General features: G+C 41.1%; 1 protein-coding gene and 1 long non-coding RNA gene across 5 annotated transcripts in view; one reads left to right on the top strand and one right to left on the bottom strand.

Annotated features, from left to right (window-relative positions):
- The window catches only part of HEATR5A (HEAT repeat containing 5A), a 75,448-nt gene extending 57,379 nt beyond the window's left edge, over nt 1–18,069 (top strand). Inside the window, exons 26-37 of one of the 3 annotated variants that reach the window (XM_029078808.1) lie at nt 1,097–1,278; nt 2,330–2,398; nt 3,104–3,283; nt 4,364–4,598; nt 4,855–5,103; nt 6,254–6,381; nt 7,310–7,457; nt 8,079–8,351; nt 10,635–10,859; nt 13,500–13,651; nt 15,884–16,097; nt 16,451–18,069. In XM_029078808.1, coding sequence (XP_028934641.1) covers nt 1,097–1,278; nt 2,330–2,398; nt 3,104–3,283; nt 4,364–4,598; nt 4,855–5,103; nt 6,254–6,381; nt 7,310–7,457; nt 8,079–8,351; nt 10,635–10,859; nt 13,500–13,651; nt 15,884–16,097; nt 16,451–16,755 — 2,360 coding nt within the window. In that variant the 3' untranslated portion in view covers nt 16,756–18,069. Of the gene's footprint in view, nt 1–1,096; nt 1,279–2,329; nt 2,399–3,103; nt 3,284–4,363; nt 4,599–4,854; nt 5,104–6,253; nt 6,382–7,309; nt 7,458–8,078; nt 8,352–10,634; nt 10,860–13,496; nt 13,652–15,883; nt 16,098–16,450 lie in introns of all 3 variants that reach the window. The other 2 variants (XM_029078806.1, XM_029078809.1) reach the window with 2 other exon arrangements.
- Nucleotides 4,309–8,198, bottom strand: LOC114816501. Of its 2 annotated transcripts, none has more exons than XR_003764284.2 (3): nt 8,056–8,198; nt 7,372–7,519; nt 4,309–4,589 (listed from the first exon to the last, which is right to left on the bottom strand). It is a non-coding gene; the product is annotated as an uncharacterized LOC114816501 (long non-coding RNA). The 2 variants fall into 2 exon arrangements; XR_003764283.2 differs by having other exon boundaries at nt 7,372–7,545; nt 8,056–8,145.
- Nucleotides 18,070–18,302: the final 233 nt, after the last annotated feature.

The following is an 18,302-nucleotide window of genomic DNA, read 5'->3' as shown; positions in this document are numbered from 1 at the left end:
GTGCTTAACATATATCATTAAAAAAGGGCATTTGGCCTGGATTCAGGGAGCCAGATATAAAACAGGGTAGAAAATATCTAGCCATTTAGGGAATGTTCTATGGATTGGCTAAATCTTGAATTCAGAGCCCTTTGATGATAGTAATAATTCCCTCCATGATTAATTTCGAACTCTTCGTCTCTTAATCTCATATTCTTGAACTTGGACACATCTTCTCCAAGAAGCCTTCCCTGACTAAGCCCTCTTTTCCCCGCCGTGGTCTCTCCTCTGCATGAGTCTATGCACTTCATTCTGTGATCTTCGGTCATTAGATGTTCGCCCCACCCCCAACCCTCCAGCACTTGTGTACATATCTTTAAATTATACATGATAAATTATTAATTTCTGTCTCCCCTCTAGACTATAAGCTCATTATGGGCAGGGAACATGTTTGCTAATTCTATTGTACTGTACTCTTCCAAGTGCTTAATACAATGCTCTGCACATAAGTGCTCAGTGAATAGCATTGATTGATTGGACCCAGTCCCTAAGGACAGCCCCTTTCTGTGGATATGGAGGCAGCTACAATTCCCAAGAGCCCAGGGGTAATGTGTGAGAGAGTGGCCTTGAATATCCATTCCTCTACCTTTGGTCGTGTGAAGGTTCACAGAAGGTTTGGGCCATCTTTTTCTGAAGGAAGGCAACATTCTGGTCAAGCACCCCACTCATCATTTTGCCTCTGGAAAATCATTTGCCTCAGCTTTGAGTTTGACATTAACCATCGTAATTAATATAGCAAAGATTTGAGTGGAGCTGAACAGAACTCTCAGATCTAAGTTTTCAAGCAGATTAAGTTTTGCATTCAAGTCAATACAAATTTTTTTTACCCATCTTATTTGCAAAAATGTTCACTCATTGTCTTCTTCATTGTCAGTCAGCTTTCCAGTTGATCAAAGATTAAACAAAGGCAGAGTCCCAATTATAATGTAAGTTGGTGACTTAAAAGGTAAAACAGCAACTAGTTAAAAACGTCCACTTGATGAAAATTGGGCTCTGGTGCCAGCATGGTTTTGTTGTTTGTGGAATTTTTTTTAATTGAGACTTTTTCTCTTTTCAGATGACTTTTTGGTTTTACACCTTGCTGATTTGATCCGTATGGCTTTTATGGCGGCCACAGACCACAGTGACCAACTCCGGCTTTCTGGCCTTCAAACGTTGCTAGTTGTTGTTCGGCAATTCGCCACAGTTCCAGAACCAGAGTTTCCAGGCCATGTGATTCTGGAGCAATATCAAGCCAATGTAATCACCTCCTAGTAGAGTAATTACTTCATTGCTAAGAGTGAAATTATCTGTAAATCTTCAAAAGTGACAGTGGTGCCTTGTAAACCTAGATGTGATATAGAGCCATGAGCTACTTGCATAACAGTGTAATTAGGAGAGAACAAAATCTTGGTGGGAACCCTAACTTCTACCCCCATTTCCACACATGGTTCCTAGAAATCTAGAAAAGGGAGAGTAAAATTTCAAATAAAAGTGTAATCTTGGTTATTGGTTTGTGTTGTAATGTTTTAATTTGAAGTTTAATTGAAGTAAGTTTCAAATTAATTCTTTATTAAATCTGACATTAATATTGGTAATGCTTGCTAAGGGACTACCGAACAGTTTAAGTGAACTAGCCAAAATACTAAATACTCTGAACCACCATTTAACCTAGAGAATTGTATTCTGGCTCAATGAAATTATTTTAGATTTGTTTATTTTTTTAAATGCTATTTGTAAAGTGTTTGCTTTGTGCCAGGCACTGTTCTAGGTACTGGTGTAGATGCAAGATAATCAGGTTGGACACAGTTCGGGTCCCACATGGGGCTGTCACGGTCTTAATCCCCACTTTACAGATGAAGTAGCTGAGGCACAGAGAAGTTATGTGATTTGCCCAAGGTCAAACAGCAGACAAGTGGCTGAGTCAGGATTAGAACCTAGGTCCTTCTGATTTAGAAAGGATTCAGATTCCTAAATTCTAGACTTTTAAATTTATTGTGTTTATGGTGATGGAGCAGTCTACAGTGGTGAAAATTAGTGAAAAAAGCTATAAAACGAACCATACTCCTAGCCATTTAACCCACATTAACCTGGAGGTTGCTACTACTGGCTAGGAATTAGCCAGCCCCAAACAATTCACCTGTAAATTAATTCTCATCCACCTCTTTTCCGAAGGCAATGTGACAGTCCATTTAGTCGGAGAACTCAAGTGAGAGAGGATTGAAATTTCGTATGAATAACATTTCAGAGTGGAAGGTCTAGCTGATGTTTTAGGAACTGATATTTGACATTCCGAATAATTTCTTCTCAGGTTGGAGCAGCACTTAGACCGGCCTTTGCTTCGGAGACCCCACCCGATGTCACCGCCAAGGCTTGTCAGGTGCGTTGGACAGAGCGTTCCTAGAGATTCTTTGACACAGTTTCATAGATTTTGGTGTTGGGATACTTTGGGATCCTTCTTAGGAAATATATACCTGCTGCTGAGAGGGAATGTATCTGTTTATTGTTATATCGTACTCTCCCAAGTGCTTAGTACAGTGCTCTGTACACAGTAAGCACTCAGTAAATGCAATTGACTATTAAAGAGTCTGGGTAATTACCTAACTAGATAACTAATCAATCACCAGAATTTCACCTCTTGAATGCAAAACTCTCCTCCGCACTTAGAGTACAATTATAATGTGGTGTACGATAAGCGCCTTACTATGTGTCAAGCACTGTACTAAGTGCTGGGGTGGATTAAAGATAATCAGCCCTGTTTCGGGCTCAATAGAAATTAATACACATGATCACTGCCTTCAAGGAGCTGACAGTCTAGCTGAGAAGGCAGACGTGAAAATACAGGTAAGAGGGCCACAACTCGTATTTGTTCCCTTACTGCAACTCATAAATTGTCTCCCTGTTCTAATCCTGTTCTTTCTGAATTAACCTGATGGTCACTTCTAGTAAGTATTTCTTGTAGCTTTTCTGTGCAGCAAGATGTTCTGAACTGGCATCATGGATGGGAGTCTCCTCAATTGAAGTGACTTGTAACCTGCCTTTCTTTTTTAAAAAATGATAGGCCTTTTGTTTCTTCTCTCCCTAGGTATGCAGTGCCTGGATAGCGAGTGGAGTTGTAAGTGACCTTGGTGATCTCCGAAGGGTTCATCAGTTGCTTGTATCTTCTCTGACGAAAATACAAGCTGGAAAAGAAGCTCTAAGTCAGCTATACAATGAAAGTGCTTCGACCATGGAGATCTTGGCTGTGCTCAAAGCCTGGGCAGAGGTTAGTGCTTTTCCGTCTTTAACTGTGCCCTACTGATCCAGTTATGAAAATGTAATGATTGAATTTAAGAAGTAGCTTTCTACAAACCAGGATGTTCTAGGATTATGGGATTGTAAGGAATCCTAAAATATTAACTCTCTCATTCCCCTTGCATAGGGAAAGAGTTTGGCCAATTCTATCAGTTAACCGGTTGACCAGTTGTCCCAGAGGAGAGAAGATGACATGGACTTAAATGACAGTGAAAGGAAAGTTTGACAGGGACAGAATATGGGACCCCAGGGTGTAAATGTATGTGAGAAGGTGTAAATTTGGGGTGGATGGGGGTGCTTTCACTATTAGTATGTATGCCAGAATGCCAGGGAGGGTCTTTTTTAGCAGCTTGTCCGGAAAGATCTAAGTTAATGATGAATGAGTAGGTTGCTATAAATCTGTTGTTGTTTTTTTGTTCTGTCCAATAGGGTTCCAGTAGTATATAGAGGATAGAAGTATTATACTCTACTTCCCCTATCCCTAACCCACTTTAATGTCTGTCTCTCCCCTTGTAGATTGTTCGCTCATTGAGAGCCGGGATCACATCGACCAACTCTATTTATTGAACTTTCCCAGGCTCTTAGTATTAGTGCTCTGCACATAGTAAGCACTCAGATACCATTGATTGATTGATCAGTTAGGTATTTAAGTAGTCCCCTTGCCAGAACCAGAGAATTCGCTTTCTTTAGGCTGTAGGTAAAACTCATTCAGAAGTTTATTAGATGTTAGCAAACAAAAATTAAATCCATTCTAAACAGTATCAGTGGCAGAACTGTTTTGTATTGGCTTACTACTGACTGATTAAAGGATTTTGAAAAGATCATGAAAGGATACCAGTATTTAAAGCTGTAGTTCTGTGGTTCACAGCTTACCCTCATTCCATTAAATAACAGCTCCTTTAATATTCCATGATCTGGGCTCAGGCTTCTAGGCCCAAGGTCATAGTTGGAAAGTCTTTCTTTCTGAAAGGTTGAAATCAGAGAACAGGCTGGCAGTTTGAGTGAGACCTTCTGCAAGACCCTCTTTATTCACAGATTAATCTTTCTACAGGTTTACATTGTTGCTGTAGAAAGGCAAAAAAAGCAAACAGAGAAAAACAAGCAATCTTTGAAAACCACCAGTACTGGAGATGAGAGTGCTGGAGATGTGATTTTCTCAGCCGATGGCCTTCTGGACTTGGTTCAGACAGATCTTGGAACACTGAGCAAACTCTGGCTTGCTGCACTGCAAGATTTTGCTCTTCTGACGTTACCATCAGAGTTTGCCTCCCAACTTCCTATTGAAGGTGAGAAGACAAAAGCTTTGAAGATATTTCCAAGCAAATGCTCACACAGTCAAGCCTCAGAGATTCTCCCTTCTAAATGAATGTTTTTTCCCCAAAATGGTTTTACATTCTGCAGGATCGTCAACATCTCTGTAGCGATTAAAAGAATTTAATCATTTTTTGCGGGGAGGAGTAAAAGTGTTACGCTGAGTGAAATTTTAGTCAGCTAAAAATAAAGCACATTGATTAAAATTATACATGCTTTTCTTTTTTGTAGGTGGTGCTTTCTATACTGCAGAGACTAGTGAAAATGCTAAACTGCATTATCACAACTCCTGGGCGGTCATTCTTCATGCTACAGCCTTATGGCTTACCAGCACAGGCTTCATTGTAGCTGACCCAGATGACGGAGCAGCTAATCTCTCCAGACCTGTAACCCCAACTACAATGTGTCAGGGTTCGTCATCTGGAGCTGCAGCCAAATCCCCTGAGGATGTCAATACTGACAGATTTCACCTTATCTTGGGTCAGTGAGAGTGCAGGCCAGCCATCTGCACCAGGTTCTGCTTCATTTCAAAGCTGTCGTCAGTGACTGAATGTCAGGTTTTTCTCTGCAGGTAGTGCAGTGATGTGTTGCATTAAAGCAGAAGACTGAATTTGGTGGTCTCAGAAACTGATTTCTAAATTGATCTTAGCTTACTTTTCTTGTGAGCTAGAGATGTGCCAATTGTAATTTGTGAGGACAGATAATTCCTACGTCCCTTTTTTTTAGATTCTCTCTGGGTCTTAAGGGGAAAGTTAGGTATCCATGTAATTGTCAAAAGGTAACCCTGGAGTAAATTATCATCTTTGGGGTTGATATTATTTTAACTACTGAAAAATTCGTATAATCATTCTCAGGCCAGTCACAAAGATCAGATTTTATATGACATTGCTTTTGCTAAAAAATTTTACCAAGTTGAACCTTGGTTTAGGGGAGCAAACTGTCAGGCCAAAATTTCATAAAAGTGAATCTGGTCAAGATTTTCACTGTTTATTATCCTTATTACTTTTATTAATGAAGGTGATAGTAATAGTGGTATGTTAAGCACTTACTCTGTGCCAAGGACTGAACTAAGCTCCGGGGTAGATAGAAGTAAACTAGAATGGACCCAGTCCTTGTCCCACCTGGGGTTCACAGTCTAAGGGGCAAGGAGAAAAGGTATTTAATCCCTGTTTTACAGATGAGAAAACTGAAGCACAGAGAAATTAAGTGACTTGCCCAAGGTCACACAGCAGGCAAGTGGCAGATCTGGGATTAGAACCCAGCCCCTCTGATTCCAGGCCCATCTCTTTTTACTTGGCCATGCTGCTTCCCCCAGAACACACTGTTTATTTGGGATAAGGTAATTTAATGTTGAGGTGAATACCTGGTGATTTCCCTTAATGTTGTGGGAGATGATGCTGACTAAATCAGAATAATGCATAGTTCATATGCCTATATTTAGGACCTAAATAAAAATCAAAATGTTGATACTAAGCTGTCAATAGTCTCGTTTAACCAAAACTACAAAATTATCAATAGTTTTTAGATATCTTTGTTTTTCTCACTATAAAAACACAATATTTCAGGTTAAAATATTTGACTTTTGTCAACTGTATTTTCAAAAAAATCTTGTTTTTCCTTCCCTTTATAGGAATCAGTGTGGAATTTCTCTGCTCCTTACGTTCAGATGCAACAATGGAAAGCATCACAGCTTGTTTACATGCACTGCAGGCCCTGCTCGATGTTCCTTGGCCGAGATCTAAAATAGGCAGTGATCAGGTAATTTCAATCACTCTCACTGGCTCTGTCATCTGCACTACCCGGTATTTGCTGGGTGACCTCACCATTGCAATCAGAAAGCTCCCTCTGGCACATGTCACTGGCTCTGGGATAAGTCATTCAATCATTCAGTTGTATTTACTGTACTAAGTGCTTATAAGTCGGGTACTTTTGTACAGTTTGCTTTTCTAGTTAGTGGGGGTGACTATACCAAACCTCTTGGGATGTTTAGAGGAGAAATGATATTTAAAAAAAAAAAGAGAGAAAGGTAAAAATGGGAAGGAACGTAACGTGGTATCAGAATTACAGAAGAGTTCAGTCTTACCTGGAATGCTTGGAGCCTGTGTATGGATGGATTTTTTTTCTTTTTTTTTTTAGATTTGTAACTAACACTTCTTTTTAAGGAAATAGTAAAGGGGCACGGAGTAGGCCAGAAAATAGGTTACCAGTAAGTGTTCTCTGCTCCTATTTATTATTTAAATAGTATGTCATAGAAAATTCTGTCATTTGGTTTGTGTAGCAGAGTAGCCACTTCCCATCTATATTTTTAAAGGAGTAACCATCCCCAGATATTTCTGTGACACTTGTTATTTAAATGGGATGTTTGGAGAATTGAGAAGAAGCTGTAAACACTATGTGATATGTATTAACGATTCCGGAATTTGCACTGAAACCGTTCCTTCTCTACTAGAAGAGTTGACCTTGCCCTGAACAGTGAAACTCTGCAAAATCATTTTCTTACTTTCAAAGTGACTTCCTGGCATTATGATGAGCTTGAATAGAGTTAGTCAACAAATGGCATCGTTTCTATTTTAGTTCAGTTCTTGCAAACTGTGTCGGCGTTTTGATTGTGCTGTTTAATCTTTGTGCATGTGTCACTTGCCAAAAGTGAACTACAAAACCTGTTTCTCTAAATGCTCTACAACAGGATTTGGGCATAGAGCTGTTGAATGTGCTGCATCGAGTAATACTAACCAGAGAGTCACCCACCATTCAGCTGGCTGCCCTGGAAGTGGTCCGGCAGATTATCTATGCAGCTCAGGAACATGTGAGGGAAAAACGACGAAGTGCCGAAGGTAGAATGATTCCCTGGATTGTAGCTCTACCATCTGAATTAGGGCATGTCCAGAGCACTGACCTAAATCATTGTGGACAAATAAGAATCTAAGAAAAGAAAAGAAATTGAACTGGTACATGTTCAAACTGTGATACTCCCCAAGGTACTCAGCAATGGGATGGGCTAATGTAACTTTCTCAGGTAAAGAAGCTGCATGGCTTAGTGGAAAGAGCACGGGCTTGGGAGTCAAAGGACGTGGGTTCTAATCCTGGCTCCGCCACTTGTCTGCTGTGTGACCTTGGGCAAGCCATTTAACTTCTCTACGCCTCAGTTACCTCATCTATAAAATGGGGATTAAGGCTGTGAACCCCAAGTGGGACAACCTGATTACCTTGTATCTACCCCAGGGCTTAGAACAGTGCTTAGCACATAGTAAGTGCTTAACAAATACCATTGTTATTATTATACATTCTTCAAAATGCTTGTCAGTATTCATCTTTCAGTGAGATCAAGAGGGAAAGACTTTCATAACCCAGGCCTGAAAACTTAGAACAATTTCGTGGCAAGATAAAGGCTAGGAGAGTTTTTGGCTGGGGAAAAAAAATGTCATTCCTTACCTCAGCCTGTTTCTTCCTTCCAGTCGATGATGGCGCTGCCGAAAAGGAAACACTGCCAGAATTTGGAGAAGGCAAAGACACAGGGGGCCTGATTCCTGGGAAATCTCTGGTATTCGCAACTTTGGAGTTGTGCGTATGCATTCTTGTACGGCAACTCCCGGAGCTAAACCCTAAGCTGACAGGCAGCCCGGGAATGAAAGCTACGAAGCCACAGATGCTATCAGAGGATGGAAGTAAATTGGTGTCCGCAGCACTGATGATCCTCTCTGATCTCCCTGCAGTGTGCTCTCCTGAAGGTATAATCTTATATGTGACTCCTTTACATGAGAGAGAGAGAGAGGGGGGAAATAGCATTAGCCAAGAATAAGCAGTATTCGCTCAGGTTCTTTTAGTTATTTAAATGCTCAGAACTGACGTTGATTTATAATCCTCTGAGTAGTACATTATAAAATATTGTACAAAGTGGTTTGAAAGTAGGAGGTATATTTGATATGTGAGTACCATGATTGAAAATGTATTTTTGTAATCAGTAAGTGAGGCTTAATACTATAGCAGGCCATTTTGCTGTGCCATTTTTATACATCAAGGCAATAACCATCATAGATTAGCAGAGAAACCGTCCAATGTGGGCCTATTCCTTCCTGGTTCACTAAAATAAATCTTTGACATCAACTTACTGGACCATTTGGCTTTTGGACTTTCAGCTCCAATTAAGTCAGAACTTACATAGCCACGATCTCATATAGACACCTCGGTCTACGGTGATGGCAAGGAAGAGCCACAGGGAAAGATGCCAGTGAAGAACTGGGGTCCATATGGTGTCCGCTCCTGAAGAGTGCCAATAAGTTTTGCCAAACAGTATCCGAGAAATTATAGAAATGATGCACTGTTCTAAGAATCCATCATCTTCAAAAATCATTGAAGAAATGGCTGTTGTCCCTTTCATTTGATACCTTCCTCATTTCTGGTCAAGGACAGTTGGTGAACTCACTACCTTTCTGTGTGAAATGAAATGTGTGTGTTGTGTATAGCCTCACTATTAAATGTATTGTTACAGTTGTAAGGCACACATACACTGGAATATCTGTTCTTCTTCTTCTTGCCTTAGATCTCAGGAATTCGTGTTTCTCCCACAAAATGTTGGCAATGGTAGAAATTAAATTGAACCCCTTTCTTACGTTTACTGCAGAAATACCAAGTCTTAACACTGGTTAGATGGTTATACTTTTCCTCTTCCTCCTCCCTGTCTCTCTTCTTTTCCTTTTTCTGCAGTTCTCTGCCTACTGCTCTTGTGTTATCTCCCTGCTTTCTTCAGCTTTTCGATGATCTCTACTTATTTGTCTCTGTACTTCTGTGTCCTCTTCCTTTTCCACAGCCTCATAGAGCTTTATCAGAAAGGCAAAACAGAACACAAATCCTTCATCCTTTTTCCATTTTTTTCTTTCTGTAAGTCTCTTTCCCATTTCTGCATCCTCTTTCTCTCTCTCTCTGTTTCTCTATCTCTGTCTCTCCAGTTCACACTTTGTGTCCTTTTCCCACTTGTCTCTCTGCCTTCTCTCTTCCCTTTCCCTTGTCCAGACCAACTGGCTTGTTGCTGTCTTATCATTCTGCCATTGGCATAGCATTATTAACACTGTTTAAAACACTGAACATGCGAAAGTGAAAGCATCCTAAAGGAAAACGAAGTAGTTTCCAACTGGTGGGCCTCCTAGAGGTACCCAGGATGCTGGGCAGTCATATTTGTTTTTATTTCACATGGCAATGCACTTCACAGAACATATTCATTTATGTGAGGTGCAGACCTGGGAACTTTGTCATTCGGAGGTTCACCAAGTTCTAAAGAGCAATATGTAAGAGCCCTCTTCCAGGCTTGAGACTGAGGAAGAGGGCCAGACCACCTCCTGTCTTCAGCATGTATTGGAACAAAACTAGTCAGAAAGCATTGGCCTCATATGCATAAACAAACAGGCCTCAGAGTCACCATTTTAGTCCTTTCTCATTTACAGCGGGAGGCATTTTCTCATTTCCTGTCCCAATCAAGTGAGTTAGGTATGGTTTTTATGAGGCACTAGCTCTATGCTAAACTTCGGGACAGGTGCAAAATCATTTAATCACAGTCCCTGTATTACCCAGGGCTCACAGCCGACAGGGTAGAGAGAGCGCAAGTATTTTCTCTGCATTTACTGATGAATAAAGAGAGGCCCAGGGGGTAAGGACCTCGCTTAAGGCAGCCAGCATGCCACTGGCAGAGCTGGGATTAGTACACAGATCTCCTGATTCTCTCCCTCTCCTGTTCTTCCACCTTTTAAATCTGGTATATTTTTAATGGTTATTTTGACATTTTAAAAAAGATTCTGATATAGAATACCTCAAATTGGCTTTTCCCCCAAAACCACATTCAGCAAAAGTTCAAGGTCCTGACATTTTTCCTAGCAGTTTCAGACCCTACCAAGAGAAACCCCAGAACAGGAGGCTAGCTTAAAATTCTAGTGTGCGAGACTGTATCCTTCCTATTGACAAGTTTTCTTGTTTAATTCATTTCAATTAGTCTCAAATCCAAAATGGATTTTGTCTTCTAGGAAGCATTTCAGTTCTCCCCACCATTCTGTACCTTATCATTGGCGTCCTCCGAGAAACTGCTGTGAAGTTACCCGGGGGCCAGTTATCTTCAACGGTTGCCACTGCTCTGCAGGCTTTGAAGGGAATTCTGTCTTCTCCCATGGCTCGAGCAGAGAAAAGTCATACGGCTTGGACAGAACTCCTTCGCAGTGCTTTAACCACAATTCTGGACTGCTGGGATCCAGGTAACCAAAGCTGGCGGGACAGTTTTTGAGATAAATTGTCTCTGACCCAGAGTAACTTAAAGAAGAAGAGATAACTTAATACTAAGCTTTGCCTTCTGTTCCTTAAAAGAGGGTTTTTTTTTTCACTGAGCGAACAAGTGGAAGAAAGCGGAACGCATTTAGCTTCACATTTTACTGTCTGCCTTAACCTTTAGGGGAATTTAACGTTGTTCAGTGTGTGTCTTGAGGAGCAGCTGAGACCCCTTAGAATGAAGCAGTAGGTTTAAACAGAATTAGACGCACCCACCAGGGCTCTTTCGTCACGATCATTAAAGTTTGCTTTCCTTTTTTGTTTCGTGGTTTTCATTTGCAGCTGTTTTTAGTTAGAGTGGTTTGGTCCTTTAACAGATTGTGGTCTGTCGCACCACCCCACTTCTCTGTCCCTGACACGTAAAGCATCCAGTTCCGTCATCTGGTAAAAAAAAAAAAAAAAAGACTTCCTCCTGTGGTAACCTCGTCTTTACTAGTGTCTGCTTCCTACACTCTGCTCTCCTTTTACAGTCCATTTCAGTTAGTGAAATGGAAATGACTGTGGCCTTTCGGCCAAGAGATTTTATACTCCCATTAAGAAAAATAAAAGTAGCTGACGGATGTCAACCAGTGATGTGACAGGGTGGGTTTTTTTGTTTGCTGTTTCCTGTTTCTCCCATAACTTTATACTGAGAGGATATTTTAACTTGTGTGTTTCAATCCCCCAGAGCCATATATCTCTTTGAGAGTTTAGGAAGTATTTTAAATCACAACAAAAACCAAAGTAAAAAAGAACAGATATAAAAAGTGAGTGACCTCTCCTTATTTAGATCTCTAGGGTGAATTTCCATCCATACTTTTAAATTCAGATTGTAGTTCTGGTCATGTAATCATATTTAAAAATAGGAGACTCCACAATGAAAAGTGAGGTAATGAGGTTTAGAAACTGGTAGGCTTTCTGTCAGGAAGCTCGGCTTAAAACCCCATTGGGGTTCCATAAAAGTGAGTGGAGGAATTATAAAGAAAGGTTTTCAATTTCCAGCATTTCTGCCTTAATAATAATAATAACACTTGGTATGTGTTTACTGTGTGCCAAGCACTCTCCTAAGCACTGGGGTAGATACAAGTTAATCAGGTTGGACACAGTCCCTGTCCCACCTGGAGCTCACACTCTTAATGCCCATTTTACAGATGAGTTCACTGAGGCCTAGAGAAATGAAGTGACTTGCCCAAGGTCACACAGCAAACAAGTGGCAGAGTCGGAATTAGAACCCAGGTCCTTCTGACTCCCAGGCCCGTACTCTGTCCACTAAGCCTCACTGCTTCTATTTTTTCTGGGTTTGTTTTTATTTACCTCCCTTTCCCCACCATTGTTTCCCATATTCCTCTGGAAATTAGTACTACTAATGTGCCCACCAATTTGATTTCCAACCCCAAGGTTAAGGCAAACTTGAACGACTTGCTCTCTCTGTGGACAAAGATGTAGGGACTGCTACCTCTGAGGACTCAGAATTGCGTGGGCTAAGGGGGTGGTGCAGGCTGGAGGCATTTCTGCCCCATTCCCACCAAGGGCTCAGGTGTCTACAACTACCAACTAGGTGAGATCTCCCCTAAAGGGGACAGGTGTGTGGCTCAGGATTGACTCCACCAAAGACTCCACCAGGGCAGATGGTCTCCCCAAAGACCCTGCATCCCAGAAACCATAGCTCAGTTTCCTGCTCTTTGCAGACTCCTAGACCTTTGAGGACTCCCAGAGATATAAAATTTGCCTTTATCTCCAGTTTCAGTTTTCAGTTTCCAGTTTAAGTAGCTAGTATCTGACTAGAGTGCTGCTTAATTTTTACAGTTTAAATAATCAGTACTTGCAGGTGACAATATTCTAATAAGATTTTATGATGTGCAAAGGAAAGGTTCCCCCCCTGCAAAAAAGCACTATTAATTATGACTAACATTTGTCTTTCAGCATTTGTATATGGTCAGCATTATCATGTTAATACATTACGTGAAGTTCCCAAAGCTCATATTCCTTTCCTGTGTAATTTTGCAGCAGGATTGGCTATGCCTACTTTTAACTTTCCATGGTAATAGTCTCCAATGGTGACATGATGACTTCCCTCCAGGAACAAATGAAATAAAAAACCCCAGGAAAACTTCCCTAACAAAAACATCCCATATACTTGCTGAAGAGATGCCCCAGATTATTAGCCTTTTCAAAACTTAAGGTTTTTCATTTACAGTGAAATACCTTAGGAGATTCAAGAAGACCATTCATGTAGGGAACTGTTCTAGCAGAATCTTACTAGAGAAAAAGTATAGTTCAAGCCATTTACTGAGATGCCAGTACAATGTGAACATTTCCTACATGGTTTGAGAAGTGATTCTCTTGGTTTCTCAGTATTCAGGGCACCAAAAGGGAAGTCAAATTTATTTTTATATCAACTTATTGGATCTAGAAGTTCTCTGAAACCCAATTAAAAAAAAAACTGTACCATTGCATATGTTCTGGTCGTTCAAAGTACATTAAGATCAGAATAGAAGCAGTATCACACAGATGGTTTCTTAGGCTCTGCTATCATTCAGAGTAGATGGGGCAGTCCTCATATCTCCTAACGGACCATTTCTTTTTAGTAGATGGAATGCAACAAGAACTTGATGAAATCAGCTTACTCACAGCCATGACAGTATTTATTTTGTCTACAAGTCCAGAAGTGACGACCATTCAGTGCCTTCAGGAGCGTTGTATTGAGAAGTTTAAAACAACACTTGAGTTAAAAGACCCAATAGTAAGTGTCCCTAACGTCAAATGTTTCATTTAGAAATTCCCAATCTCTTCAAGTTGCCGCTGTGCTTTTTTCATTCTTCCATTTTGCTGGCGAGAACTTGAAACATTGGATTGGGAGGATGTATTTTAGTTCAGCCCCAATTGCAACTCTTTGAATGAAAAGCCTAAATCATTTCAAGCAAGAGTTGGTAGCGAATCCTGGAGCTGCAGTGATCTTTCTCCAAGGCTTTTTGATGCCTCTGTCACTGATTTTTCCCAGTGTTGGAAATGTGAACATGAGGCAAGTGGGATAAATGAGTTTGAAGGGGGTTTTAGCACAAGTGCTGCTCTCTGAAGGCCTGGATCCTCAGAAAACAATGAATATGTACATTCTGTTCTCTTGTCTGGGGCAAAGATGTTGTAAAAGGACTCATTTGCCCTGCAGTCCACTTTGGGACACTCAATCCCATGACCCTAAATGTACATGACTTTTAAAATATTGGACAAGCAAGTTTGGTGAATTGCTATCTCTTCTCACAGTTATATTGTTAGCAATCACAATGATACTGTCTTTCTTCTTCCTTGCACTGTGGCAGAACTATTCTAAAGTACAGCTAAAGGGAGAAAATCCATTATTTTTACCCCAGTCCTTTGTGTGCACTCCAGGACATCCACTCCAGTAGCAGAACCAGGCTTTGGAAGATAGTTGGAAGGGCAGGACTAGAAAAGGAGTTGCCTTGCCCCTTCTAGCCCCAGGAAGTGACTGGGTGGGGTGGCGTTCTGCCTAAATCCCACCTCTTCCTTGTCAGAGAGGGAAGCGGCTTTGGGGACGGGTAGGAGGAAGGAACTGAAATGAGAAACCATTTCTGTGCACCTTTTTCTAGCTAGCGTCCAATCGACGCTAGGGTTCCTCCACCTCAGCTCCTCTCCAGCATAAGACCTGAGACAGAAATCTTTTGCAGGGGACCCAGAGCTGCTGCAGCCCAGCACAAGGAGCCAGCTGGGTCCAGAGGCAGCAGGAATGGTGGTCGTTAAGAAACAGCTAGGACAGTGGCCGGACCAAACCCAGATTGTAGAGAATTCTCAGCCAGGGGAAGCAGTGACGCTCCACTCCTGGCCAGAGTGTGGGACCCTGAGATAGCGGCAGCAGTGAGAGATCAGCAGGAACAGAGAGAGGTGGGGAGGAGGAAGGAACAAAAACAAGGAACAGAGAACATGAGAAGGGGTGCGGAGAATGTTCTCATGTCTACTGCTGCACACTCCACGCCTCTCCTTCTGGCTCTTTCCAATCCGTTGGAAGTCTCCGTGACCAAAATGAAAAGTTGAACTATAGATGGGAGCTAATTCTGGCCCCTAATAGAAAAGATGGGAGTTGTTCTTCTTCAACTGTACAACCTAGTCAGAGGAGCTGGGTTCTGATCCCAGCTTTGCCACTTGTCCAAGGTCACACAGCAGACAAGTCATTTAATGTCTCTGTGCCTCAGTTACCTCATCCGTAAAATGGGTATTAAAGTTGTGAGCCCTGGGTGGGACATGGACTGTGTCCAACTTGATGATTTTGGATCTATACCAGTGCTTAGTACAGTGCCTAGCACATAGTAAAAACTTAATAAGTACCATAAAAAAAGGTTGGCTGCACAGAGACGAATCCTTTCCATGATTTCACTGCCCAGCTGAGGTAAAATAATTTTTAAAAAGTTCCTTTGGAGTTGCTAACTGATACTGTGCTTGCGAGATTTAGGAAACTGTTATTTAAGGGTTTCTTAAACTAGACTGGGGTAAACTGCCATGCTGTGTGGGATGTGGAAATAAAGTGTTCCCCTAGGTTATTCAAACCACAATCTCATGCCAAGATCCTCAAATTGTTCTCTTTAGGGGTTAAATATTATAGACCTCTTCATGGCCCAAATGTGAATTTCAAGTTCCCTAAGTGTCCCAAACATTTTGAGTCATCTGAGAGTAGGCAAGAAGGAAGTTTTCTTCACCAAGTAAGACAGTTTGAATACTTTTGTGAGATTGAATTGTGAACTGAATAAACAATCTGGGGAAATGTTGTGAAGGAAATAGTCTGTGAATTTCTAATCTCTTGTAGTGCTCTGCACACAGTAAGCACTCAATATATACGATTGATTCTACGTTGTTTTTGGTGTAGGTGAATCTGACTTGGCTCCTTGGGTCCTTCAAGTTCACTCTATTGTATGTAATTTACATTGACTGGTCATACTCTAACTGTCCGTCTGTTTTGCCTCATTAGGTACAGATCAAGTGCTACCAGCTGCTCCTTTCCATTTTTCAGTATCCAAACCCAGTTGTGTCCTACCCTTACATTCATTCTTTAGCATCATCCATTGTAGGGAAGCTGCAGGAAATAGATAAAAGGAAACCAGAGGATGCTTCTGAGCTTCAAGTCATTCAGGAAGGCGTAAAAGTCTTAGAAGTTCTCATAGCTGTAGCTGAAGAACAACACCGTAAGTATCTCCACCAAACGAGTTCAATTTCAGCAGTCTCACTGCGTGCAATAGCCAGCAATGTTGTTATTGGTAAAAGCCTCTTATTGGGACACTTCAAAAGATGGAACAGGATTCATACCACGGGATGATTTCCAATTTTTTTGCACTTTAAGCCCCGTAAACAAAATATGTCCTGTTAGGTGTGGTTAAGCGTTATTAAATGTGGGCATTGGGTGAGGAAGCGTGAAATAAGAGACAGCTGATCTTTCTCTTATTGGGAAAAAAAAGGGATCCGAGAAGAGGCCATTTAATAGGATTGCTATTGCTGCGGCAGAATGCAGGGCTCATTGTTATGTTCTCAATTTTTCTAGGGCCTCAGTTGGTGGGCTGCCTTCTGCCCATCCTCATTTCATTTCTTTTGGATGAGAATGCCCTGGGGTCAGCCCCGGCTACTGCGAGAAACCTGCATGAGTTTGCCCTGCAAGATCTCATGCAGATCGGCCCCCAGTACTCATCTGTCTTCAAAAGCCTAATGGCTGCTTCTCCAAACATGAAGGCACGGCTGGAAGCGGCTATCAAGGGCAATCAGGAGAGCCTCAAAATTAAGGCCACGCCTAAACATGCCAAGAATCCTGGAAAGAATTCAAGCATTCAGTTGAAGACCAATTTTCTCTAATGTCCACATATTTGCATTGTAAGCACCTTGGCACAACACTCCAAGAGGGCGACTCTTCGTTTCCACATGTTCAGGAAGGGGGCATGGTGTTTTAGGCCCACATCCACTGGGAAATCTGGTTGATTATGTTAAAAAGAATGTATTGACGGACTTAATTTGCCTTATCCAGCAATTACCTTATAAAGTCACGGTAAACTAAAAGCAGTTGATGGGTCTTGGATTTTCATTGATCTGTGTCAATGTCCTAGAATCAATACCAGATATTAGAAAGGAACTAATGAATTTTCTCAAGATTTTTTGGAATTGAAATGGATAATTTCTGATGGCACATGTGGTAGAGTTAATGCTGTTACAGATATGGATCTAACTGAAGTGCAAATTACCTATGGTTCGTAACCTTTCCAAATTCCTCATTTAAAATCATGCCCCATTAAGTAAAAGTATTAAATCTTCTTGAAATTCTCAAACAAGATTAAGTTATTAAGCCACTTAAACCAACATGGTTTGAGGTAATATTGATAGGATTAATGACATTTTAATAAGGCCTAGAATTATCCGGTGTTACAATGCAGCTCTACAATGGTGCGGCTTCAGCGTGTTATCACTAAAGAAAGTGTCAAGTCTCATTTTTCAGAATGGTTTGTTTTGTTTTTTAATTTTGTTTTGCATTACTCAGTTCAGAAAATGAAAGCTTTGTTAATACTGTGCTGAGTGGAGCATTTCCTTTTAAAGCCTCATTTACTGTCTTATCTCTGCATCCTGACCCCCTCATCGTTGTGGTGTTTTTATGTATGGAACACCCCCATCCCACCCCGTCCCCATTCATGAGTACAGTATATAGTACACATATATATCCTTATATCCATTTGTTGGGATCAGAGTGGACAGATGGAAATGTGTCAAATTTAGTACCACAAAATCTCAGATCATGAAATAATGAGAAAGATTCCATTGCTATCAAGGAACAGTTTTTAATCGGAAGATTGAATGGGCTTAAGAACCTCATGGCTGGAAAGCATTTTGTAAGTGTGGTGATGGCTGCTGTCTTTCTCCCCTCTCATTAGTATCGCCCCGCGTGAACCAAATATCTGTGTCCAAACAAGCTCTGAATTTCCTTGCTAAAAACTAATAACCAAATGGATAGGCTCAACTTCAGAAACAGGAAACACACTTGTGCTTAAGTGTGTGATGTACTGTATTTTATTAAGTTGTGTATATACTCTTGTAAATTGTACAGAATTAACCATTTGAAAAATTCTAACATTGTGATTCATTTTTCTAATTTGCATAAATAAAGCTAATTTTCTCATTGGAGTTCTGTTTGTTACCCACAGAAATGGGATTTTCCGTGGCTGATTGGCGTCAGGATTGCAAATGGCATAAAACAGATCATGTACAGGTCCTCAGCCATATCCCCAAGTAGTTTGAGGGGATAATACTCAGATCCAGAACTGTATCACACAATCTGGATCTGAGCAGCTTCATACCTCAAGCGAGGAGAGGCTTGGAGCCCGTTAGAGCAATGCAGCAGAGGGAAGTCAAGGAGT

The sequence above is a fragment of the Ornithorhynchus anatinus genome, chromosome 14 (genome assembly GCF_004115215.2).
Source record: "Ornithorhynchus anatinus isolate Pmale09 chromosome 14, mOrnAna1.pri.v4, whole genome shotgun sequence".
Lineage (NCBI taxonomy): Eukaryota > Metazoa > Chordata > Mammalia > Monotremata > Ornithorhynchidae > Ornithorhynchus > Ornithorhynchus anatinus.
The sequence above is the reverse complement of the archived record's forward strand: the minus strand, read 5'-3'. Positions and strand labels throughout refer to the sequence as shown.